Below are 26,788 nucleotides of genomic sequence, written 5' to 3'. Positions count from 1 at the left end.
TTATTTGATACCAGTCTTCATGTGCTAATCGCTCTCATGATTTTTTTCTTGTTTCTTTTTTATCTTCACTCTACACATTCTCCCAGGGCAATCTCAACTGCTTCCATGACTTTAGGTCTTCAGCTGTACACTTAGATAACGCCTAAAGATTTATCTCTAGCCAAATTGCTCTGTCGAGCCCAAAGCCAGTATTTCTTTTTTTTGAGACAAGATCTGCTCTATCACCCAGGCTCTATCACCCAGGCACTAGGGAGCCTTGACCTGGCTCAAGCAATCTTCCCACCTCAGCCTCCTGAGTAGCTGGAACTACAGGCCCGAACCACCACACCCAGCTAATTTTTGTATTTTTAATAGAGATGGGGTTTTAGTGTGTTGTCCAGGCTGGTCTTGAACTCCTGGGCTTCAATTCCTGACCATTCGCCTTGGCCTCCCAAAGTGCTGGGATTATAGGCATCAAGCCACCGTGCCCGGCCAAGGCCAGTATTTCTATCCCCAAGCAGACATGAACTATATTTCTCACAATTACTTCAAAATAGGAATGTGTTTTGGTCTGACTAAAAAGGGCCATGTGGCTCTGAAGAACAATTCCGAGGTATACATATGGATTTTTTTCCCTTAGAGGAAGAAATTGACGGCATATTATTTGGCACATTTAAGATGGCTTCTAAATACTTTAAAAATGAATGCAACAAGAGGGGATTAAAAATCTACTGTATCTCTTTATTATATCTCTTAGGTTAAAATACTCATTTTGAATGTGATATTTTTGTTCCATATTAGATTTAATTTCACCTATTTGTTTAACAACTACTTGAATGAAAGCTTTGTTATTCCAGGACTAGAGTGCTGGGAATATAACAGTAAACCAGACAAATAAATCCCAGCTTCATGGAATTTATAGCCTAGAGGGGGAAATGCAGGCAATAAACAAAATAAATAAGTAAATATATAGTATACTAGATGGTAGTAAATGCTAAGGAGAAAATTAAGGTAAGGTGATAGGCAGTGGAGTTGGAGAAAATTGCAGTTTTAACTTGGTTATCAGGGAGAACTTTACACAAGTGTCACCTTTTCAATGAAGACTTGAAGGAAGTGAGGGATTAAGCCATTCAGTGATTCGGCGGAACAGTCTAGTCAGAGGTAACAGAAGAGCAGAGGCCCTGAGTTGGGAGCATAAGGTGTTGAGGAACAACAAGGGGGCCAGTGTGATGGAAGCAGTGCAGAGTTACAGGAGGGAGATAATGGGGGGCCAAATATTAGTGTGCCTGGTGGTCCATTGTAAAGATTGTACCTTTTCTCTGAATGAGTTAGGAGCTATTAAAAATTCTGTGCAGAGGAGTGACAAGTTCTAGGTTTTTCAAGATCACTCCAGCTACTGTGTTGAGGATAGTCTGAAGGTGGGGAAAGGAGGAGTTATAAATGTAGCAGGGAAACAGTTTGGGGAAGGCTATTTCAATAATCCAGGAAAGAACAAGAGATGATGATTAGTTGGTCTAGGATGGTATTGAGAACGTACTGAAGAAATGTTTAGGTTCAGAAATGTTTTGAAGATAGAGCCTGTAAGTATCTGATATAGTGACCACTAAATATTGTTGCCTTCCTGATAAGCTATAACTGAATTAGAATTTTTCTAATATAATAGAAATAAGTAAATTTACTAGCTATGCATACAATGATGAGAGTGTATAATCATTTCTCTCACTGATTGTAATATCTTACTGTAGTAGTTTCCCCACCTTATCCTTAGTAGGATATGTTCCAAGATCCCCACTGGATGCCTAAAACTTCGGATAGTACCAAACCCTATATATACAGTCATGTGTTGCTTAATGGCAGGGATATGTTCTAAGAAATGCATCAGTAGGCAATTTTGTCATTGTGTGAATGTCATAGCAAGAACTTAAATCTTGATGGTGTAATCTACTACACACCTAGGGTATGTAGTGTATAGCCTTTTGCTCTTAGGCTACAAACTTTATGACATATTGCTGTACATATATTAAATGCTGTACATACTATAGCATGTTATTATACTAAATACTGTAGGCAATTGCAACAATTGTTAAGTATTTGCGTATCTAAACATAGAAAAGGCACAGTAAAAATACGGTATAAAAGATTTAAAAATGCACTTGTGTAGGGCACTTAAGTATGAGTGAAGCTCGCAGGACTGGAAATTGCTCTGGGTGAGTCAATGAGTGAATAGTGAGTGAATGCAAAGGCCTAGGACATTACTGTATACTACTGTAGATTTTATAAACACTGTTCATGTACTATCCTAAATTTGTAAAAATATATATTTTTTTCTTTTTAATTAAAAAAAAAATATTTTTTAGACAGTCTCACTCTGTTGACCAGGCTAGTGCAATGGTGTGATCACAGCTTACTGTGGCCTGGAAGTCCTAGGCTCAAATGATCCTCCCACCTCAGCCTCCTGAGTAGCTAGGAATATAGGTGTGTGCCACCACACTCGGCTAATTATTTTTTAAACTGTTTGTAGTTGAGGAAGGTGGTCTCGTTACATTGCCCAGGCTGGTCTCAAACTCCTGGGCTTAAGGATCCTCTCCTCTTGGCCACCCAAAGTGCTGGGATTATAAGCATGAGACACCATCCCCAGCCATTTTTCTTTCTTTAGTAATAAATTAACCTTAGCTTACTGTAACCTTTTTACTTTATAAACTTTTTAATTTTTTTAACTTCTGACGCTTTTGTAATAACATATAAGAACATAGTACAGCTATACAAAAATACTTTATATCCTTATTCTACAAGCGGCTATTTTCTATTTTTTAAATTTTTAATTTTTTTTACTTTGTAAACTTTTTTGTTAAAAACTAAGACACAAACACACATGGCAGCCTAGGCCTACACAAGGTCAGGATAATCAATACAGCTGTTTTCCATCTCCACATCTTGTTTCACTGGAAGTCCTCAGGGGCCATAATATGCATGGAGCTGTCATCTCCTAGGATAATAATGCCGTCTTCTGAAATACCTCCTGAAGGACCTACTTGAGGCTGTTTTACAGTTAACTTTTTTTTTTTTAAAGTAGGAGTGTACTATAAAGTAACAATGAAAAATATAGGAAATATTACTAGGAGTTTTTCATCTCTGTTATAACGTTATAATCTTTTTTCTTTTTAGAGACAGGATCTTACTCTGTGCTCAGGCAAGAGGTACAGTGGCATGATCATAACTCACTGTAACTTCAAACTCCTGGTCTCAAGTGAGTCTCCTACTTCAGCCTCCCAAAGAGCTGAAATTGAGTGGCTAGAATTGCAGGCATGTGCCACCATGCCTGGCTAATTTTTTTTTTTTTTTTAAAGAGGGTTCTCACTATGTTGCTCAGGTTGGTCTCAAACTGCTGGGTTTAAGCATACCCCACTCCTCGACCTCCCAAAGGGAGGGTGCTGGGACTACAGGTGTGAGCCACCGCACCTGGCCCATTATAATCCTGAGGGCCCACTGTCATATATATGGTCTGCTGTTGGCTGGAGTGTCATGTGGTACATGACTATACTGTGTTTTTTCCTATATGTACATAACTTACGATAAAGTGGTTTTCTTTTTTTTTGTTGTTTTTTTACAGTTTCTTTCTGTTGCCCAGGCTGGAGTGCAGTGGCACGATCTCAGCTCACTGCAACCTCTGCCTCCCAGGTTCAAGGGATTCTCCTGCCTCAGCCTCCCAAGAAGTTGGGATCACAGACATGTGCCACCACACCACGCCTGGCTAATTTTTGTATTTTTAGTAGAGACGGGGTTTCACCATGTTGGCCAGGCTGGTCTCGAACTCCTGACCTCAGGTGATCCACCCACCTTGGCCTCCCAAAGTTGTGGGATTACAGATGTGAGCCACTGTGCCTGGCCAGTAAAGTTTAATTTATAAGTTAGGCACAGTAAGAGAATAACAATAAGTAGTAATAGAATAATTATAACAGTATACTTTCATAAAAGTTGTTTAAGACTTACGAATTGTTGATATCTGGAATTTTCTATTTAATATTTTTGGACCACTTTTGACTGTGGGTGACTGAAACCTTGGAAAGAGAAACTGTGGATAAGGGGGAACTACTGCATTCATTTTTTAATGTTTTACTTGTATTTTAAAATGCAGTGAGGCAGAGCGTAGTGACTCATGTCTGTAATCCCAGCACTTTGGGAAGCCAAGGCAGGAGGATTGTTTGAACTTAGGAGTTTGAGACCAGCCTGGGCAACATGCATGGCAAAACCTCATCTCTACAAAAAATACAAAACTTAGCCAGGTATAGTGATGCATACCTGTAGTTCCAGCTACTCTGGAGACTGAGGTGGGAGGATTACCTGAGCCTGGGAGGTCGAGGCTGCAGTGAACTGTGATCATGCTGCTTCACTTCGGCCTGGCGACAGAGTGAGAACCTGTCTCAAAAATACATAAATAAATAAATAAAAATGCAGTGAATGTTTTACATAAATTGATCATGTTATGTGCAGTGCTCATTAATTCACAGATGATGAACATTTGAGAAACTCTATTTTATAAAGTTTGTTATAGTCTTATCCTTTCCCCATGTCTCTTAATGAGTGACAGCAGTCTCCTTAATTTAGCCTCTAGATAGGCAAATGAAAGGGGGACAGTATAGCTTTTATTTGTATTTTTTAATGTTATCACTAAAAGATAAACTTTCCAAGTCGAACTTTTTTTTTTTGAGACAGGGTCTTGTTCTGTCGTCCATGCTGAAGTACAGTGAACGATCTTAGCTCACTGCAGCCTCAACTTGCTGGGCTCAAGTGATCCTCCTACCTGTCAGCCTCCAGAGTAGCTGGGACTACAGGCATGCGCCACCATGCCTAGCTAATTTTTAAAATTTGTGTAGAGATGGGGTTTTGCCATGTTGCTTAGGCTGGTCTCAAACTCCTGGGCTCCTCTTGTCTCAGCCTCCCAATGTGTTTTGTGAGTCACTGCACCCAGCCAAGAGTAGATTATTCTTTATGGTTAAGTAATGCTCAGAAAAGTGCATAAATCATATATGATTATTTAACAGATAATTATAAATAAATACTTGGGTAACCAGTCACTAGGTTAGGAAGCAGAACATTGCTAGTACCCCGAAGTCCCCACTATATTTCTTTCTGATTATAACTTTGTGAGTAACTACTATTCTAACTTTTTTTTTTTTTTTTTTTTTTTTTTTTTGGAGACAGAGTTTCATTCTTGTTGCCCAGCCTGGAGTACAATGGCACGGTCTTGGCTAACCACAACCTCCATTTCCCAGGTTCAAGCGATTCTCTTTCTCAGCCTCCCAAGTAGCTGGGATTACAAGCATGTGCCACCACGCCTGGCTGATTTTTTATATTTTTAGTAGAGATGGGGTTTCTCCATGTTGGCCAGGCTGGTCTCGAACTCCTGACCTCAAGTGATCCACCCGCCTCGGCCTCCCAAAGTGCTGGGATTACAGGTGTGAGCCACTGTGCCCGGCTATTCTAACTTTTGATAATCATTTCCTTCACAGTTTTGCCATAATGTAAGCATTCTTAAATAAAATAGTTTTTCATGTTTTTGAACTTTATATGAATCAAATCATGTGTGTGTATGTTTGTGTGTGTGTGTGTGTGTGTATATATATATATATATATTTAAAAATGGGATCTCACCATGTTGCCCAGGTTGGTGTTGAACTCCTGGGCTCAAGGGATCTTCCTACCACAGCTTCCCAAGTAGCTGGGACTACGAGCATGCCACACCCAGCGCCTTACGTGTGTGTGTGTGTGTGTGTGTGTGTGTGTGTGTGTTTTCTGTCTTTCATTTGCTCAACCTGTTTCTAAGTTTTATTGTACAACTCTAGTGGATCCATTTGCATTGCTATATAGAATTCCATTGAGTGAACTGTGTTATAATAAAAAAAAAAATCAGATGATTGGTGACTGGGGGCTCTTAGATAACTTCAGGATGGGTGTTGGTTGCCTGAAAGACCAAAACATGATTAGAGGGTTAGGGAGGGGAGAAGTGCTAGAGACCAATTACCAATGGCCAGAGACTTAATCAACCATGTCTATATAATGAAGCCTCCATTAAAACCCTTAAATGACAGGGTTTGGAGAGCTTCTGGGTTGGTGAACACATAGAGGTGCTGGGAGATAGTGTCCAGAAAGGGTATGGAAGTTCTGTCCTGCCACCTCTAATACCTTGCCCTATGCATCTCTTCCCTTTGGCTGTTCCTAAGTTGTATCCTTTATAATAAGTCAGTAATAAGTAAACTCTTCCATTTGGCTGTTCCTGAGTTGTATCCTTTATAATAAGTCAGTAATAAGTAAACTCCACCTGAGTTTTGTGAACCATTCTAGCAAATTATAAAACCTGAGTTGGGTTCATGGGAACCCTTGATTTGAAGGCAAGTCCAAAACAGTACAAGTAATATAGGAACCCACTACTTGTGACCGTAGTCTGAAATGAGGGTATCCGCTGGAATGCAGTGGCACAATCTTGGCTCACTGCAACCTCTGCCTCCCGGGTTCAAGTGATTCTCGTACCTCAGCCTCCTGAGTAGCTGGGATCACAGGTGTGCTCCACCACATCTGGCTAATTTCTGTATTTTTAGTACAGATGGGGTTTCTCCATGTCGGTCAGGCTGGTCTCGAACTCCTGACCTCAGGTGATCCACCTGTCTCAGTCTCCCAAAATGCTGGGATTACAGGTGTGAGCCACTGTGCCTAGCCTTTTTTTTGTTTTTTTTTTTTGTTGTTGTTGTTTTGTTTTCTAGTAGTTCTTTTTAATGTATTAGAAAGATTAGCTCTTTGTGATAGGAATAGCAAAAATTTTTTCTTGGTTTATTGCTTTTCACTGACATTTTTATGGTTCTATTGTTTTTATTTATTTATTTTTGACAGAGAGTCTGGCTCTGTGGCCCAGGGTGGAATACAGTGGCACGATCTTAGCTCACTGCAGCCTTGACCCCCTGGGTTCAAGCAGTCTTCCCATCTCAGACTCCCGAGTAACATGTGCCACCACGCCCTGCTGATTTTTATATATATATATTGTTTTCACGGAGTTAAGGATTCACCACGTTGCCCAGGCTTGGTTCAGTTATTTTTATTTTAGCTTTTCATTGCCTGCAGCAGTGCTTGATGCATAGTATACACCCAATAAATATTTACTGAGGAAATGAATACATTCATTGGTGCTTTTTTGCCAAACAAAAGTTATTTTAAAAGATGTTTATGTGCTTGAATCTTTTACATATGGCTTCTAGATTTTGAGTCATATTAGGTAGGAGGCCTTTATGCTGAGGTTACAAAGCAATTCTATGTTGTCTTTTGTTTTCATGATAGAATTTCTTTACACTGATTTAGAGCCAGGACAATGGCTCACACTGTAATCCCAGTGATTTGGGAGGCTGAGGTGAGATCACGTAGGGCTAGGAGTTCGAGATCAGCCTGGGCAATATAGCCAGACCCTGTCTCTACAAAAAATGAAAACATTAGCCGGGTCTGGTTATACTGGTAATCTCAGCTACTCGGGAGGCTGAGGCAGGAGGATCCCTTGAGCCTCTAGGAGTTTGAGATTCAGTGAGCTATGATGATGTCACTGCCCTCCAGCTTCAGTGATAGAGTGAGACCTTGTCTCTATTTTTAAAAATTTAATATTTTTGTAACTTATCCTATGTGGTTGATTGTGAACACATTTCTCTCTAAAATGTTAAGTTTTCTAAATCTAGAATATTAAGGTAATTAGAAAGTATGTACTTTAAAAATTAAAAAGTATAGAGGATAAGACCTCATTTAAAGGCTGTAGGTTGGCCAGGTACAATGGTTTCTGCCAGTAATCCCAATGCTTTGGGAGGCTCAGGTGAGAGGATTGCTTTGAGCCAGGAGTTTGAGACCAGCCTAGGCAACACGGTGAGACCCTGTCTCTACAAAAAATTTAAAAATTAGTTGGATGTAGTAGTACATGCCTGTAGCCCCAGCTGCTCAAGAGTTTAAGGCAAAAGGATTGCTTGAGCCCAGGAGTTCTAGGTTACGGTGAGCTATGATCGAGCCGCTGCACTTCAGCCTGCGCAACAGAGCTAGACCCTGTCTTCAAAATAAATAAATAGGCCAGGTGCGGTGGCTCACACCTGTAATCCCAGCATTTTGGGAGGCTGAGACGGGCGGATTACCTGAGGTCAGGAGTTTGAGACCAGCCTGACCAACGTGGTGAAACCCCATCTCTACAAAAAATACAAAAATCAACCAGGTGTGGTGGCTAGCGCCTGTAATCCCAGCTACTCTGGAGGCTGGGAAGTGGAGGTTGCAGTGAACTGAGACTGCGCCACTGCACTCCAGCCTGGGCGACAGAGCAAGACTCTGTCTCAAAAAAAGTAGATAATAAATAAGACAGTAAGTTATCTGTGGGACTTAAAAAAATAAAAAGAAAATTTTGTTCTCCCCCAGAATAACAGGAATTTGAGATATTTTATTGGCGTGTGGAAAGAGATGACTGTTGGGAAGATAAATTTTTCCTTACCACCTAGAAAGCAATGATACTTGTTCACCATGTTTTTTGTTCCTGTTTCTCTCTCCATAAACTCTAACCTTGCACTGTTGACTAGATACCTTTGTCTGCTGAGCACTTGAAATGTAACTAGTCCAAATTGAGATGTGCTAATGCATAATATACACAGATTTCAAGGACATTGTGTTTTTTAAAATCATAAAATATTTCATTCATATTTTTATATTACCTGTTAAAATGACAATATTTTTGATAGATTAAATATGTCTTTTTTCATTAATGTAGCTGTAGAAAATTTTAAATTATATGTGACATGCAATTTTTTCTTTTCTTTTTTCTTTTTTTTTTTTTTTTTTTTGAGATGGAGTCTCACTCTGTTGCCCAGGCTGGAGTGTGGTGGCATGATCTCGGCTCACTGCAACATACACCTCCAGGGTTCAAGCAGTTCTTCTTCCTCAGCCTTGGGAGTAGCTGAGATTACAGACACCCACCACTATGCCTAGCTAATTTTTGTACTTTCAGTAGAGACAAGGTTTCACCATACTGGACAGGCTGGTCTCAAACTCCTGTCCTCAGGTGATCCACCTGCCTTGGCCTCCCAAAGTGCTGGGATTACAGGCATGAGCCATCGCTACTGGCCTCATTCTGTTTCTTTTGGACAGTGTCGCTCTAACCTAATCACATCAAATACCTGGACATTCTTTTATTTTTGTCTTTGTGACAAATTTTTATAGTTCCTAACACCAGAGTACTTGGTTTCTTTCATCAGATGATGTTTTTTCCTTGCATGAATCAGTAGAGATATGAGAATATTATCTTGTCATGTACTGGGGTTTTTCCTTTTAACAGAGATGGAACAACTTTTACTTTTAGTTTTCTATTACCATCTCCCTCCTAGTTTTTAAGATAATCTGCTCCCCCACCCCACTTGTTTATTCTAAACTCAACCATGTTATTTTTTAGTAAAGTTTGAATTATTAATAAATGAGTCATTTTAGCCTGTTTTTTCTGTTTCAGAATTTGAGCTTCTCTTTGATAAAAGGAATGGTGTCTTATGTTCTCTAGTCATTGATGCATTCATTCAACTGCATTAGAAGTTTGAGAGTAGAAGATGAAAAAAAGTTCTTGCCCTCAGTGAAATTACAAATTTGCTAGTCATCTGGTGATGATAAATTAACTGATAAATTGGTACATGTTATAACTAAATAGCAGTATTAATTACCTCATGATATAATTAAAAGAAACAAATTTATTAAAATAAAATAACCTTATGATTGAAGATGAAATTTGATATTTATAGTGGATAAATTATACTAATTTAGACACTTACCCAGATAACTTTAAAGTGCATTGTGGAGAATTAGTACTGCCTGAAATTGAGTCCTGATTTCACCGCTTGCTAGCTGCTGTGAGACTGAGCAGATTACATAACTTGTATGCTTAAATTTCTTCATTTGTATACTAGGGATACTAATAGCTACTTTATAAAATTTGTGAGGATTAAATTAGTTAATACATTGCTTAAAGCAATGTTTGGCATATAGTATCTATATATCTCTATACCTAGATAGAGATATGCAGATATTTGCTGCAGTTTTATCAGATACTTTCCATGGTTGACTGCAGTCATAATTATTTTATTTTTGTTTGGTTTTTGTTTTATTTTTTAGAGACAGAAACTCATTCTGTCCCCCAGGCTGGAGTGCAGTGACACAATCATAGCTCACTGTAACCTTGAACACCTGGGCTCAAGTGTTCCTCCCACCTCAGTCTCCTGAGTAGCTGAGACTACAGGCATGCTCCAACACATCCAAATAACTCTTTTTTGGTAGAGATAGGGGTCTGGCTATGTTGCCCACGCTGGTCTCGAACTCTTGACCTGAAGTGATGCTCCTGCCTTGGCCTCTCAAAGCCTCAAAGTGCTGGGATCATAGGCCTGAGCTGCCATACTCAGCCCATAATCTTTTTTTTTTTAATGTTTAAAATTTATATATTTATTTATTTATAGAGATAGGGTCTGGCCATGTTGCCCAGGCTGGTCTGGTACTCCTGGGCTCAAGCAGTCTTCCCACTTCAGCCTCCCAAAGTTTAAGAATCACCTCGCCCAGCCCATGATTTTATTTTTAATGGTGGTATAATATTCAGTTCCAGCTGGGCTCAGTGGCTCACACCTGTAATCCCAGCACTTTGGGAAGCTGAGGCGGGTGGATCACCTGAGGTCAGGGGTTTGAGACCAGCCTGGCCAACATGGTGAAACCCCATCTCTACTAAAAAAAAAAAAAAAAAAAAAACCACACAAAAATGAGCCAGGCATGGTGGTGGGCACCTGTAATCCTAGCTACTCAGGAGGCTGAGGCAGGAGAATCCCCTGAATCCGGGAGGCAGAGGTTGTGGTGAACCGAGATCGCACCATTGCACTCCAGCCTGGGCGACAGAGTGAGACTCTGTCCCAAAAAAAAAAAAAAAATCAGTTCCATGGAAGTACCATAATTTATTTTCCTTTAAGGTTTATATTCATTTGGGGGGACAAATATCTGTATTGTTCAACTCGAATAATTCTTTTTTAGTTTTCTTAGTTGTCTTGAAATTTTAAGATCAGGAAAACATTTAGATGGGTAGCAGCACCAACTTGCTTTTTTCTGTTTTCTGGGGTTTAAATTTAAATTGTAAATGACTGTCTAACACAGAAGAAGCCAAGAACTTTTAAATTAATTCTTGTGTTTTGGGATATGCAAATGGTGTCTAAACGTTTAACTAAATAGTTTAATTACCCACTTTTGAAGAATTTTAAAGTAGCTACAGCCTTGTGATCTTCGCTGGGTTACTTTATGTTGAGAAAATTTTGGCAGATGATGTGCAGGCCACATTCAAATACTAGTTATATTGTCTTTCTCAGCTTGAATTAGGGGAACATTAGCATTGAAGTTTTCATTTTGAATTAGGATGTAGGAAATTATTTCCTGCTAAATGTTTGTCATCAAATGAAGTTTTATTTTAAAAAATTAATGGAGCATGTCAATGCAGCAGCCCCAGAAAAACAGCTGAAGCACAGGGTTACTTTTGGACAATCTGTTAAGTCCTTTTATTGCCATTTTAGTATACATGCATGATAACCTCTTGGAAAACTAAAATATGGTAACTTAGCTGGTAGCAATCAGCTCACTTTTACTAGAGTTGAATTTACTTTAGCATATACTACTTTGGGTGTTGGTACTAGAAATAGAGCAAGCAAATACATTGGTGATGTGAGAAAAACCCATACTCACTATTAAAATATATTTCAGATGATTAATTTTATGTCTTTATCAGTAAATGAGAGTTAACATTCATTTGAAATACTTAGAACAAGTGTATTCTGTGAATAAACTATTGTAAACTAATTTTAAAAAATCTAGATCCTTCTTTCAGAATAATGTTACATTGTTCATTACCAAATGTGGCAACAAGGAGAATACTTAAATAACAAATTGGCATTATGCTTGTGGAAGATGAATTATATCTAAGTAGCCTTTCTCTTTGTAAAATGCTATTTTTTTTATTTTTTATTTTATTTTATTTTTTTTGAGACAGAGTTTCACTCTTGTTGCCCAGGCTGGAGTGCAATGGTGACCTTGGCTCACTGCCATCTCTGCCTCCAGGGTTCAAGGGATTCTTCTGCCTCAGCCTCCTGCGTAGCTGGGATTACAGGCCTGGCGTGCCACCACACCCAGCTAAATTCTGTATTTTTAGTAGAGACGGGTTTCACCATGTTGGCCAGGCTGGTCTTGAACTCCTGACCTCAGGTGATCCACTTGCCTCAGCCTCCCAAAGTGCTGGGATTACAGGTGTGAGCCACTGTGCGTGGCTGCTGGTTTGTTTTAATACATCTAATTTTGTGAAAAATAGGCAGTATACTTTGGTGTTCCACAATAGGTGATTACACTTGATTTATTTTTCCTACCATATATCCATACACTTGTGCCATTGGAAATGCCTTCTTTAAGACTGTCCAATAGCCCTCACTCCCTCTTGTTAAAACACATGTTCAGCCAGGTGAGGTGGTTCACGCCTGTAATCCCAGCACTTTGGGAGGCCGAGGCAGGCGGATCACTTGAGGTCAGGAGTTCAAGACCAGCCTGGCCAACATGGCAAAACGCTATTAGTCTCTACTAAACTTTTTGGTCTCTACTAAAAATACAAAAATTAGCCGGGTTTGGTGGCGAGCGCCTGTAATCACAGCTACTCGGGAGGCTGAGGCAGGAGAATCGCTTGAACCCAGGAGGCAGAGGTTGCAGTGAGCCGAGACTGTGCCACTGCACTCCAGTCTGAGCAACAGAATGAGACTCTGTCTAAACAAACAAACAAACCCCACATGTTCAGTAAATTAAGTTTCTTATTCATTAAGCAAGGTACTTTTAAATGTTGTGGGGAACTCCAAAAATAAACAAGTAGGCCTTTGCACTTAAGCTTATTTTAGTCTGTTGGGTAGACACATAGGTTCACAGATTCTGTGTTAATCAGGACATTTTTTGTTATGGCAGAAACTCATTTTAAACTGCCTTAAGCAAAAAGGGAGACTTACTGGCTTACATAAATGAAAGGTTGGCTTTGGGCTTAGTTGGATCCAGATGCCAGTGTAATATTAGCCAGAATCTGTCTTTTTTCGTTTTATCTTAGCTCTGCTTTCTTCTGGATTGGATTCATTCTTAGGCATTATCTCCTCAAGTGGTGACAAAGACGGCCACAGCAGGGCCAGGCTTATATCTGAGTTTAGTAAGCTCAAAGAAAAGCTTTCTTTCCAAATAGTTTCAGCAGAAGTCCAGGAGTTAACTCTGATGGGCCAGATTTGGATCCTCTGGAGTGGATGGGAATGGGGGACAAGGGTAGAGATGGCCAGTTCTATTTTAATTAACTATGTGGGATAAAGGGAGATCAGTCTCCAAAATGGAAGCCGTAGGTTCTACAACCAGAAGCAAAGATGTTGATAGGCAAAAACAGCAAAAGGTCTACAGAAGTGAAGAAGAGAAAGCTGTGATAAAAATGTTTTGGTTGATCTAAAAAGATGAATTCTGATAAGAGCTGCTTAGGGAAGGCTAAAGAGAGGAGACAGTATTTGAATTGGGCCCTGAAGGACAAGTAGAGTTTTTCCAAGGCAGAATGTGTAAAGAAAAGATTTTCTAGGTCCCTCATTGGAGAAGTTTGACAGTGAAAAAAGAAAATTAAAATGGAAGCTACTGAAATCTAAACGGGAATGTTAAGATTTCCACCCCTTCAATATGGAGAAGACTTAAGCTGTTTTGTGGCACAGGACCCTAAGCAAGTAAATAAGTTAACAATGCAAAGGAGGTAATCACCGATGATGAAGTGGAGGGTAATCATTGATGATGAAGTGGAGGGGAAAATACATTTATGTTTAGAAATCTAAGGTTAAGGATACACATGGAGGAAGTCGCCTTAGAAAGGAAAAGAAAACCGTTTGTTCCCTGAGGATAAGTGAAGGAAGGTGGTGGTGGAAGTTAAAACAGAAGTTTGTTGCTAAATAGTAAAGTGGCTTGCGCTTTGTTTTCTAAAACTAATAAGAAAAAGTTTATCAGTTATCTATTGCTATGTAACAGAATCACTCCAAAATGATTCTGTGGGTTATCAATTTGGCTTTAGCTCAGCTTGGTGATTTCTTCTGCTGGTCTCACCTTCAGTCACTCATGGAGTTGTGGTCATCTGGAGTGTGGATGGATGGTCTAAGATGGTGGCTTCACTCACATGTTTGGTGGTTGGTGCTGGCTGTTAGCTGGCCCCGCTCATCCTCAGGGAGCATTCTCATAGCAGTGGCTGCATTTCAAGAGACAAAGAACTGAGGTAGTAAAGCCTCTTAGGACCTAGATTTGGAACTCCTATTCCCACAGTGTCACTTCCATTTCATTGGTAAAAGCCAAGTCACAAGGCCCGCTCAGCTCAAGAGAGTAAAGAAATAGATCTCCTCTTTATGAGAGGAACAAGAAAATCACATCCCGAGTAGTGGGAGTATGTGCTGAAATGGGAGGAATTTGTGCTCCTCCTATTCCCTACTACCCAGCCTTTTATTTTGAAAATTTTCAGTCTTGGCAACCAAGTTAAAAGAATTTTGAAGTGAATACTCATATTTGTATCACCTAGATTCTACTATTAACATTTTTCTATACCTGTCTAATCACATATTTATCCATCTATCCTGCTATCCATTAATTTAACTTTTAAAAAAAATGCGTTTCAAAGTAAATTGTAAGAGCCAGGCACAGTGGATCATGCCTATAATCCCAGCTGAGGCAGGAGGCTTGCTTGAGGCCAGGAGTTCAAGACCAGCCTGGGTAACATAATGAGACCTCCCCCATCTCTAAACGACAAGAACAACAAAGTAAATTGTAGACATTAGTACTTTCCTCTAAGTGCTTTGTGCATATGTAGCAAGAGTTCAATATTTACAGCTTTTTCTTTTGATATAAAGTTTACATACAGTAAAGTGTGTATATTTTAAATATACATTGTGCCCATGCTTTGTAGTCTACCACAGAAGGGAAAATAGTTGTATGAAGGAATTGCAAAATAATACTCTAAGAACATTCCAAGGACATTCTTTGAATTCCTCTTTCTTCATGACCTCCTCACTAAAATTTTTTTTGTTGTTTAGTATTACCTCAACACTTAGGATTTTCATTTGTATTATATTAATTTGAATTTATTTTGGGTTTTTCCCTACCTCCTTGTCTCACGTATATATTGAGCATATACGGTAGACAAGCATTGTGTTTGCTAGAAAGAAAGACCATAGAATGTAAACAGAAGCTCTCTTGCTTTCTAGGTATTTAAAGTGGATGTATCACAAACCAGATTAGATTAATAATATGTACCATTTATTTAATGCTTATGCCCAAGGCCAATGATAGGCACTTTTATGTGTATTATTTCATTTAGTTTGTGTACTAATTTAGATTGATACTTTTTTATTTAAAAAATTAGGAAACTAAGACATACAGAAAAGTTTTCATTTGCCCAAGGTCATATACCTTCTTTTTATTTTTTTTGAGACGGAGTCTCTCTCTGTCGCCCAGGCTGGAATGCAGTGACGTGATCTCGGCTCACTGCAAGCTCCGCCTCCCGGGTTCATGCCATTCTCCTGCCTCAGCCTCCTGAGTGGCTGGGACTACAGGTGCCCGCCACCATGCCCGGCTAATTTTTTGTATATTTAGTAGAGACGGGGTTTCACTGTGTTAGCCAGGATGGTCTCGATCTCCTGACCTTGTGATCTGCCCACCTCGGCCTCCCAAAGTGCTGATGAGATTACAGGTGTGAGCCACCGCGCCCGGCCAGTCATATACCATCTTAAACTAAGGTGATGTGACTCCAGAATCCATATTTAACCCTTTTATCATATTGATTAGAAGCAGGAAATGTGCTCGGTGTTATAGAGTAGCTAAGCAACCTTTCAGTTGGTCGTATTGCTTCACAGGGTAATCTTGGTCTGAATTAAGTGTTTGTCTTAAATAGAGGAGTATAAATTTTTATAAGCTAATCTATGACAAAGTTTAAAAATTATCTTCTCATCTTTTCATGAAGAATAAAAATGTTTAAGGATTTTGAAAAGGAGAAATTTTGGTATTATAACTATTGATTTAACTGCAGATAATCAGAATAGAAATGTAATTAAAACTATATGGCCAATTCAGCTATAATTTAATCTTTGAGTGAAATATTGCCTCAGAACTTCTAATAAGCCTTAACACTTTGTCTTATTATTCAAATCCATGTTACATTATACATTTTTAATATTTCTGGAAGATTATTAAACCTTAATCAGTTTTGCACATAGTATTTTGATAAAATAATAGTTTCCTGTTTTATTGACTAGGTATTGGATGTTTTTATTGCTAATTGGCTTTTGAGCAATTTAACAAACAGCAAAAGATCAAAAAACATTTTGACTTGCTATTTCTGCATATTGGTAAACCCTGTCTGAACTGTTGAAAATATGTGACTAGCACTTAAGTCATTTCATGCTAAGAATTCTGCCAGAAGTACCACTGGTTAATGGCAGCCATTTTGACTGCTAAAATGAAAGCGTCTAAAGTTCATTTACTGTGCCAGCTTTCCAGTTGTGTCAGGAAATGGGGTTAAAGTAATGTGTATCTGAACATCTTCTGTAACCCAACAGTGTATAAGGTGTTAAGTGTTCCTTCACCCAGATTTTATCTAACTGTTTTATTTTGTTTATTTTGTAGTATATTTTTCTAAGTGGCTTAAAGTCCAAAGTCATATGGGGTAGGTTGCAAACAAAATATATTTATGTTTAGAAATCTAATTGAGTGTTATGTTTATTTTTATGTATAGGCCTTGCTATTTTGGAAGCTACCAAGAAAAAAATAGAGGAAGGAAGGTTTGGTCTTTTTAGTGGACATGGCTCAGATATCTAGCAACAGCGGATTTAAAGAATGTCCATCTTCACATCCGGAACCAACAAGAGCAAAAGATGTGGACAAAGAAGAAGCATTACAGATGGAAGCAGAGGCTTTAGCAAAACTGCAAAAGGATAGACAAGTGACTGACAATCAGAGAGGCTTTGAGTTGTCAAGCAGCACCAGAAAAAAAGCACAGGTTTATAACAAGCAGGATTATGATCTCATGGTGTTTCCTGAATCAGATTCCCAAAAAAGAGCATTAGATATTGATGTAGAAAAGCTCACCCAAGCTGAACTTGAGAAACTATTGCTGGATGACAGTTTCGAGACTAAAAAAACACCTGTATTACCAGTTACTCCTATTCTGAGCCCTTCCTTTTCAGCACAGCTCTATTTTAGACCTACTATTCAGAGAGGACAGTGGCCACCTGGATTATCTGGGCCTTCCACTTATGCTTTACCTTCTATTTATCCTTCTACTTACAGTAAACAGGCTGCATTCCAAAATGGCTTCAATCCAAGAATGCCCACTTTTCCATCTACAGAACCTATATATTTAAGTCTTCCGGGACAATCTCCATATTTCTCATATCCTTTGACACCTGCCACACCCTTTCATCCACAAGGAAGCTTACCTATCTATCGTCCAGTAGTCAGTACTGACATGGCAAAACTATTTGACAAAATAGCTAGTACATCAGAATTTTTAAAAAATGGGAAAGCAAGGACTGATTTGGAGATAACAGATTCAAAAATCAGCAATCTACAGGTATCTCCAAAGTCTGAGGATATCAGTAAATTTGACTGGTTAGACTTGGATCCTCTAAGTAAGCCTAAGGTGGATAATGTGGAGGTATTAGACCATGAGGAAGAGAAAAATGTTTCAAGTTTGCTAGCAAAGGATCCTTGGGATGCTGTTCTTCTTGAAGAGAGATCGACAGCAAATTGTCATCTTGAAAGAAAGGTGAATGGAAAATCCCTTTCTGTGGCAACTGTAACAAGAAGCCAGTCTTTAAATATTCGAACAACTCAGCTTGCAAAAGCCCAGGGCCACATATCTCAGGTATAGTCTTTTCTTACTAACTTCTCAAACTTAGTATAACACAGAGTTCATATTTGTGTACATAATTTGTGTTTTTTTGTTTTTGTTTTTGTTTTTAAGAAGGAGTCTCGCTCTGTCTCCCAGGCTGGAGTGCAGTGGCGTGATCTCGGCTCACTGCAAGCTCTGCCTTCCGGGTTCACACCCTTCTCCTGCCTCAGCCTCCTGAGTGGCTGGGACTACAGGCACCCGCCACCACACCCGGCTAATTTTGTGTATTTTTAATAGAGACAGGGTTTCACCGTGTTAGCAAGAATGGTTTCGATCTCCTGACCTCGTGATCCGCCCGTCTCAGCCTCCCAAAGTGCTGAGATTACAGGCGTGAGCCACCGCGCCCAGCCCATAATTTGTTAAGAAAAAAAAATATTTTTCACTTTGAATTTTGTTTTTCTTTGCTCTCAACTGTGCTTTGATTCTTTGCTTGTGTGGCAAAGGATGAAATGTGATTAGGCCAATTGAAAAATTGCTTGCTATTAATATTTTTCTAGGATTGTAAATAAAAAGCCTCTAATGAAGGAACTGGCTGTCACTGAGAGGCATTTAAGATATTTTAAATTTGTCTGTCCATGTCTCCTCATTACATATGCTCCCTTCTTTCTCTTCCTTATTCCTTTTTTTTTAATGCAAATAAGGAATTTTGGTTTTTAGCCCCATTATAGAAATTCTCACGCATTTTGTTTTGTTGTTTTTAACCATGAATCAATGAATGAATAAATAACCCCAGAGAGAAGAGCAATTTAAAGGACTCTCCCTTTAAACACTTTTATCGATAAAAGTGAAGAATGAAATATTACCATTGCAGATTTGTGTTTTGCTTTTATATCTGTGTATCCTGGGAATGTTTAAGCCTCATTCTCACTTTAATGTGAATTAATATTCAGCTAATTAGATAAGCACTTACCTACTATTTTATCATTGGGAGTTAACTAGCATTTAGATGGGGAAGGGAGGGATGGATTTTTCATGATTTGGATCGGTTTATGTTGAATTGTTGACTTTATTTATTACTATTATTATTTTGAGGTGGAGTTTTGCTCTTGTTGCCCAGGGTGGAGTGCAGTGGTGCAGTCTCGGCTCACTGCAACCTCCATCTCCCAGGTTCAAGCGATTCTCCTGCCTCAGCTTCCTAAGTAGCTGGGATTACAGGCATGTGCCACTACACCGGCTGATTTTGTATTTTTAGTAGAAACGGGGTTTCTCCATGTTGGTCAGGCTGGTCTCGAACTCCCGACCTCAGGTGATCAGCCCACCTTGGCCTCCCAGTATGCTGGGATTACAGGCGTGAGCCACCATGCCCAGCCAAATTGTTGACTTAAAAAAAAAACACATTTTGGATGTCTGGAAGGAAGAGAAATCGGTGTTAAGAAGGTTTAGACAGCATGATGGCTCATGTTTGTAATCCCAGCACTTTGGAAGACTACGGTGGGAGAATCACTTGAGCCCAGGAGTTTGAGACCAGCCTGGGCAACATAATGAGAACCTGTCTCTAACACAATTACAAAAAAATTAGCTGGGCGTGATGGCATACTCCTGTGGTCCCAGCTACTTGGGAGGCTGAGGTGGGAGGATCGTGTGAGACCAGGAGGTTGAGACTGCTGTGACCCATGATTGTACCACTGTACTCCAGCCTGGGCGACAGAGCAAGACTCTATCTCAAAAAAAAGGGGCAGATGGGGGGAAGGCACTGGTCCCCCTAATCTTCCCATCCTGCAGGGCCCAGGTCACTGCTGGATTCATATTCGGGTCAATTTGTAATAGGCAGATGACTCCCCAGCTGTGGGTCTCTATTTTATAGGTTTCTCATGAGAGAAATGAATTCTGTGTTTAGTGCCTGGAGTCAGGATTTGAGATGTAGTCTGGATTTAAGATGTCAGCTGTTTATAGTTGTTTGGGAAGGGCAACTGCCTCGAACCTGGAGACAGACATTGGGGCTCTGAAAAGTTAGTCTTGCTATCAAAGAAAAGGAAGCCCTTTGTCTTGTAGGGAGCTGCGCTTAGGCTCAAGCCTTGCACTGGTAGAAGGCAGAGCCCCACAATGAATGCATTGTAGCTACAATAGATTGTCTTGAAGTTAATACAGATGTTTATAAATTACCTTGATTAATTTAATTATATCTTAAATTCTGAACTTCCCATTATTGAAAAGTCATTTACCTACTGAGAGAAATAGATTATCCCAGCTAAGCTGACATTACCATTCCAGATGCAATGTAGTCATCATCTTAAGCAAGTTGAGGTTTCTGGGTAGGTGGATTATTTACTGTCCAAAGCTCCAAGACTGGGATTCGGAACCCAAGAACTTACATGCTTTTTATCTATGTTGTACATATTCAAACCGAACTGTTTATTTATTATTATTTTTTTACCAATATGTTGCCAAAGCCAAAGGACTCTTCTGCATTTTTTTTTTAATCACTGAGACAGAAAGCTCACAAGAATCCTATGAGGCCAGAGTATGACCCATCCCTATTTTACAGTTGAGGAAACTGAGATGTAAAGAAGTTAAAAGGAATTACTGTTAATATTTTGGTGTAATAATGGTATTGCAATTAATTAATTAAATGAATCTTATATTTAGAGATGTATACTGTAGAATTTAAAATGTAGTAAAATCAAGTGAGGTATTGGGGTTTGGAGGGCTTATAGATGAAACAAGATTGGCTATATGTTGATAATTGTTGAAGCCGATGATGGATACCTGGGTGTTTATTCTATTATTTACTTTGTGTATATTTGAAAATTTTCATGATAACAAGTTGGAGGTCAAGGAGAGGGCTGCAGAACTCTTTGCAAGCAGCAAAGTTCTGACATTCAAACCCATCTGACTCTAAAAGCCCTCCCTTTTTTTTTTTTCACTTTTTTGAGACAGTTTCTCTCTTGTTGCCCAGGCTGGAGTGCAATTGCGTGATCTCAGCTCACCGCAACCTCTGCCTGCTGGGTTCAAGCGATTCTATTGCCTCAGCCTCCCGAGTAGCTGGGATTACAGGCATGTACCACCACGACCGGCTAATTTTGTATTTTTAGTAGAGACGCGGTTTCTCCATGTTGGTCAGATTGGTCTCAAACTCCCGACCTCAGGTGATCTGCCTGCCTCAGCCTTCCAACGTGCTGGGATTACAGGCGTGAGCCACCCAGGTCTGCCAGCCCTCCCTTTTTCAAACTCCAGTGATACAACATGCTATTTTGGAAGGAGTAAGTTCCCTGTCATAGGAGATATTCAAATATGGTTCAAATGGCTTCCCAAATTTAGTTATATGTCACAGTATCCTAGAGAGTTTAGGCCTACTCAGTCCTGATTTGGAGGAAGGGGTGTCAAAGGACAGTATGAAATTTCAGGGGGAAGATAACCAGTTTTTTCAAAACTTTCCCCCTTGGACCTGCATTTGGGACCTCTTGACTAGATTATTTTAAAGTTTCTTCGTACTCAGGAGCCTATAAAGTTGGGAAAATGACAAGACAAATAGCAAATGTGAAAATAGAGTACCCTGGGAACAGTTTCTTTTCAGCTCAAAACCCAAAGCACAGGTTGCTAATGCTTTCATTGCGAAACTCAACTTCCTGCCCCTGCTTGACCTTTTTAGTTTAGATTGGTCACTCCTAGTTCAACACATGTGTTCTCCACCCTTTCCTTTGGTGGGGCAGGGGTGTGACACCCATGTAAGTCTCCCTACATTTATTTTTTCTTATGTATTTAAAATATTTGTCACAGTACCATCTTGATATTTTCCTTATTTGGGGTGCTTTCAGAAAGTATCTTGGAGGAATAATGAGGATGGGTAGTTTCCTAAAGATAGGAAGAAGTTTGCCTAGCAAGATCTGGGTAATCAGGTCACGTAGGTGTTACAGAGAGCTGCTAGTTGCTCAAACTCTAGGAATTAATTAACTAGGCTGCCAGACAGGATTAGTTTTAGCAGAAACACGTTCCTAGATCTTAGTTAAAAAATATAGGGGAAGGATTAAAGTAGTAAGCAAATGGATTATGAGAGATATGAGTCAGAAACTGGGTAAGCAATAATATGACTTGATCAGGGGATCAATCAGAGAGTGGAGCTAGATTACTACAGTGTAGCATATCAACAGCTTTACTGATAGCATGCTATCTGAACTGACATGGCTTAGGCTACTTGCCAGTCTTAGGGCAGTCTAACTGCAGCATGGCTGAGGAAGTGTTCATCATTCCGTTATACTCTAATCAAACCCCATCTAATAATTTTGTTTGAGTATATCCTAAGAGGGGCCACCAGTAAGGAAACTGAAGTTTGTCTTTTTTTTTTTTTTTTTTTAAGACAGGGTCTCACACTGTTTTACCTAGGGTGGAGTGCAGCAGTGCGATCACGGCTCACTGTAGCCTCTACCTCCCATACTCAAGTGATTCTTCTAATGCAGCCTCCTGAGTGGCTGGGACTACAGGTACACGCCACCACACCCAGCTAATTTTTTTGGGTTTTGTAAAGATGAGGTCTCCCTGTGGTGTAAGCCATTGTGCCCAGCCTAGAGTATGTCTTGAAAAGAGAAGACTATAGTTTTCAGGATCTAGAACTTATGCCATTTGAGGAACTGTTGGAGGCATTTTGTCTGAAGAAGAGAGTATTAATTGGAGTTAAATCACTGAATCTGAGTTTCTTTATCATGAAATAAAGTTGGCTAGACTAGATCCCTTTCATAAATAATAGTTAAAATTTGGGAAGTTGCCATGTGGAAGAGGAAGTGGACTTTTTTTTTTTTTTAAGGTTTTGTATTTTGGACATACATTTTCAAACCAATTCAGGAAGTAGAATACCTGAAAGTCATGGTGCTCTTATAAAACAGGATGAAATGTTGATATACTAATTTTTTCAGTATGTTAAATATATTAAGTATACTACTTTGTGTTACATTAGATGACAATCTGTGCTAGATTATAATAGAAACAACTGGTAGAATGGTGGGTGTGGTGGCTCATGCCCATAAATCCAGTGCTTTGGGAGGCCGAGGTGGGAGGATTGCTTGAGGCCAAGAATTCGAGACCAATCTGGGGAATGTAGGGAGACCCGTGTCTATAGAAAAAAAAAAATAGCTGTGTGTGGTGACGCACGCTGGGACTACAGCTATTCTGTAGTCCCAGCTACTCAAGAAGCTGCAGTAGGAGGATCTCAAGCCCAGGAGTTTGAGGCTGCAGTGAGCTATGATGATAAGGCCCTTGTACTCCAGCCAAGGCTACAGAATGAGACCCTGTGTCTAAAAAACAAAGGAATAACTGGTAGTAAGGGCTGAAAGTTAAAATACATTGCATAGAAAAACTTAAAATTAAACAAGTCCTATTTGTTTGTTTGTTTTTGTTTGTTTTTTTGAAACAGGGTCTCGCTCTGTCACCCAGGCTCTGGAGTGCAGTGGCGTGATCTTGGCACACTGCAATCTCCACCTCCCAGGTTCAAGTGGTTCTCCTGGCTCAGCTTCCCGAGTAGCTGGGACTACAGGTGCATGCCACCATGCCCTGCTAATTTTTGTATTTTTAGTAGAGTTGGGGTTACACCGTGTTGACTAGGCTGGTCTCGAGCTCCTGACCTCAAGTGATCCACCCGCCTCAGTCCCCCCAAGTGCTGGGATTATAGGCGTGGCCACCGTGCCTGGCCAAACAAGTCCTATTTGTTTATATATTTTTTTCTGTGAATTGAGAATTCAGCTTAGTAGCTTAATTTTAAAATCTGTTGTCCTAAAAAGTAGAACAAGAACCAATGGGGAAGAAAGTCAGGGAGACAGGTTTCATGGTTAAATATCTATAAAGGAACTTAGAAAGAGACATTTCATGATGGTTGCTCTCAGGTTGTGTTAAGAGAAAAACTTTAGACATATTTAACATAGTTTAATTCAGCAAAGAAGAGATCACAAATTAGGCAGCCCCTGAAGCAGAATGGGTTCAGGGAGACTCCAGTGCAGCCATGTGGTGGAAGATTTATGGTCAGAAAAGGAAAGTGATGTACAGAAAATGGAAACGAGGTACAGAAACAGCTGAATTGGTTATGGCTTGATGTTTGCCTTATTTGAACATGTTTTGAACAGTTGGCCACCCTTGATTGGCCGAAACTTGGTGATTGGCACAAGAGTAGGTTACAGTTTGTTGTACACATCCAGTTAGGTTACAGTTCACTATGCATGGAGAAATTGTTAGGCTGAACTTAAAATGTGTTAGGAGGCAGGTTTAGGCTAAATTTAACAGTTGTAAACACAATTATTTGAGACATTGACTTAGAGGCTTGGCATGCACCTGTTATAAATGCTATAGATAGGATTTTTTTTTTTTTTTTTTTTTAGATGGAGTCTCACTCTGTTGCCCAGGCTGGAGTGCAGTGATGCAATCTTGGCTCACTGCAACCTCCACGTCTCGGGTTCAAGCAATTCTCCTCTCTCAGCCTCCCTCCTGAGTAGCTGGGATTACAGGCACCTGCCACCACACCCGGCAAATTTTTCTATTTTTAGTAGAGATGGGGTTTCACCATTATTGGTCAGGCTGGTCTTGAACTCGTGACCTCAGGTGATCCACCCACCTCAGCCTCCCAAAGTGCTGGGATGACAGATGTGAGCCACTGCGCCCGGCCCAGAATGGATTTTTGTATGAAAAAGTTCTAAGCCTTCTTGTTAGTGCTAAGATTTCATTTTGTTTGTGTACAGGAAGATAAAGTTTGGTTTGATGTAGACCAAAATAGGGAGATAAACTGAACACTGGTAATAGGCTGACTTTGGAAATCCATGGCACAATTCATTGGCACGGAGCTTTTAATTTTTCACACACCATTCATCTCTACTTACAAACTTTTCCCTGATATTTTTTATTGGAAAATAATATTGCAGTGCCTATTCTTTATAATTACTTCACATGCTTAAGTGTTCATTTCCTGTAAGAATTTTGTGCTTTGTGGTAAAAACTCAACACAGAGGGTATTTTTCTTCTCACTCAGCAAGCTTACTTCCTGTTTCCATCTAGTGTCCTTTGTTTTATTAATAATAATCTAAATACTTTAGTTCCAATTTTTTGTGACCAAAACCAGTAAAAGACATAATACTTAAAACTGTCTTCTGGCAATTTAAGTTTAAATCAGGCTTTTAGTTAATAGCTGTGAATTTAACTACTTTGAGCAGATTTCAAAGAATTTTATAATAGATCAAATTATTGTCATAGAGGTGGCTTTGCAAAGTTCTTTGGTTGTAAACTCTTTCTAAAAGTTAATTGTATTAACATTTTAAACATATCCCCATTGGCAAAATGTCTATTATTAATTTTAAAGAAGAGCGAAAGTTAAACATAATGTGATTTTAATAGACTGAGTATATTTGAACAGTACATATAAGTTTCTTTGGGAAAAAGTCCAAATAAGGATGTAACCAACTTTCTTCTGAAAAGTAATATGTATTTAATGTTTAAAGTGCATTTATTGAAAACTTGGTGTTGTGTTCCATATAATTTCTGGGTAATGTGGCATGAACCTTGAACTTGTATAGGTATAAATCTTCCCCATATTCTTGTAACTACTTTACAGAGTATTAATGATAAATTTTTGTGAATTATTTTAAACCTTCACCACTTTCCTTAAACCTCCAAACTCACCTCTGCCAACTCTCTGCCAACTCTCTACCATTTTTTTTCTTTTAAATTGAGGTCAAGGCTCAAGGTCAAGGTGAGTGTGAACTGCTCACCTCACATTTCCCTCATGTTTCTGGTTTGAAAGGAAGAGATGTTCCTTCCCTTTTCCAAAACTTAACTGTTTTTTTTTGTTCCTGTTTGTTCCTGTCTTCCCCAAAGTTATTACTGTCTGTTTGTTTTGTTTTGTTTTGGTTTTGTTAAGGCAGGGTCTTGCTCTGTCATCCAGGCTAGAGTGTAATGGTGCAACCTCGGCTAACTGCAACCTCTGTCTCCTGGGTTCAAGCCATCCTCCTGCCTCAACCTCCTGAGTAGCTGGGACTACAGGGGCATGCCATCATACCTAGCTAAGTTTTGTATATTGTGTAGAGATGGGGTTTCACTGTGTTGCCTAGGCTGGTCTCCATCTCCTGGACTAGAGCTATCCACCTGCCTCCCAAAGTGCTAGGATTACAGATATGAGCTACCACACCTGTCATTAAAGTTATTACTCTTTAAAAAGGAATTTGTACTCACTGCCTTTCCAGTCTCTTGCTCTCCTTCTGTTATTCCCATTATGTTATAGAATTGCCAATCCCTTGACCATATTCACCATTTAGCCCTTTTGCTTATTTTTTAAAAATTGACTACATCCTTTTCTTGAAACTTCTGTTGCCCTGGGTAAATCTACTTCCTATTTTTCTTCCTGTGATTTTTGACTCCTTTTTCTTTGTCTAGCCTTTAAACATAGGCATTCCTCCAAAGGTTTTGTTCTTGGTTGTTTTTAATAACACTTTACTTGTTTTCCCTTGGCCAGTGCTTTATTCTTGAGGCTCCAATTTACTTAAATTGAAAGCTGCTGATCTAGACCCTTGTAGTAATGTGACTCCTTGGCTGTCTATGCTCGAGATGCTGTGATGGTTAATTTTATGTTTCAGCTTGACTAGGCCATGAGGTGTCCAGATATCTGATCAGACATTATTCTGGGTATTTCTATGAGCGTGTTTTTGGGTCAGATTAATGTTTGAATTGGTCAGCTGGATAAAGCAAATTCCCTGCTTAATGTGAGTGAGCCTCATCCAATTAGTTGAAGGCCTGCAGAATGACCCTCCCAAAAGTAAGGGGGAAACTCCTCCTGCTTGACTGCTTTGAAGCTGGAACATCAATTTTTTTCCTACCTTTGGACTAAAACAGAAGCATTGGCCCTTCCTGGGTTTTGCA

At 39.5% G+C, this 26,788-nt stretch overlaps 1 protein-coding gene across 1 annotated transcript in view; it reads left to right on the top strand.

The window, feature by feature from the left end:
• PIK3C2A (phosphatidylinositol-4-phosphate 3-kinase catalytic subunit type 2 alpha) overlaps positions 1–26,788 on the top strand; it is a 123,386-nt gene that overhangs the window by 20,736 nt on the left and 75,862 nt on the right. Inside the window, exon 2 of the mRNA XM_019036387.4 lies at positions 16,808–17,938. Within this exon, the coding sequence (XP_018891932.4) occupies positions 16,874–17,938 (1,065 nt within the window). The 5' untranslated portion in view covers positions 16,808–16,873. The remainder of the gene's footprint in view (positions 1–16,807; positions 17,939–26,788) is intronic.

Source organism: Gorilla gorilla, chromosome 9 (assembly GCF_029281585.2).
Source record: "Gorilla gorilla gorilla isolate KB3781 chromosome 9, NHGRI_mGorGor1-v2.1_pri, whole genome shotgun sequence".
In the NCBI taxonomy this organism is placed as follows: Eukaryota; Metazoa; Chordata; class Mammalia; order Primates; family Hominidae; genus Gorilla; species Gorilla gorilla.
This window is presented reverse-complemented; position numbering and strand designations above follow the sequence as displayed.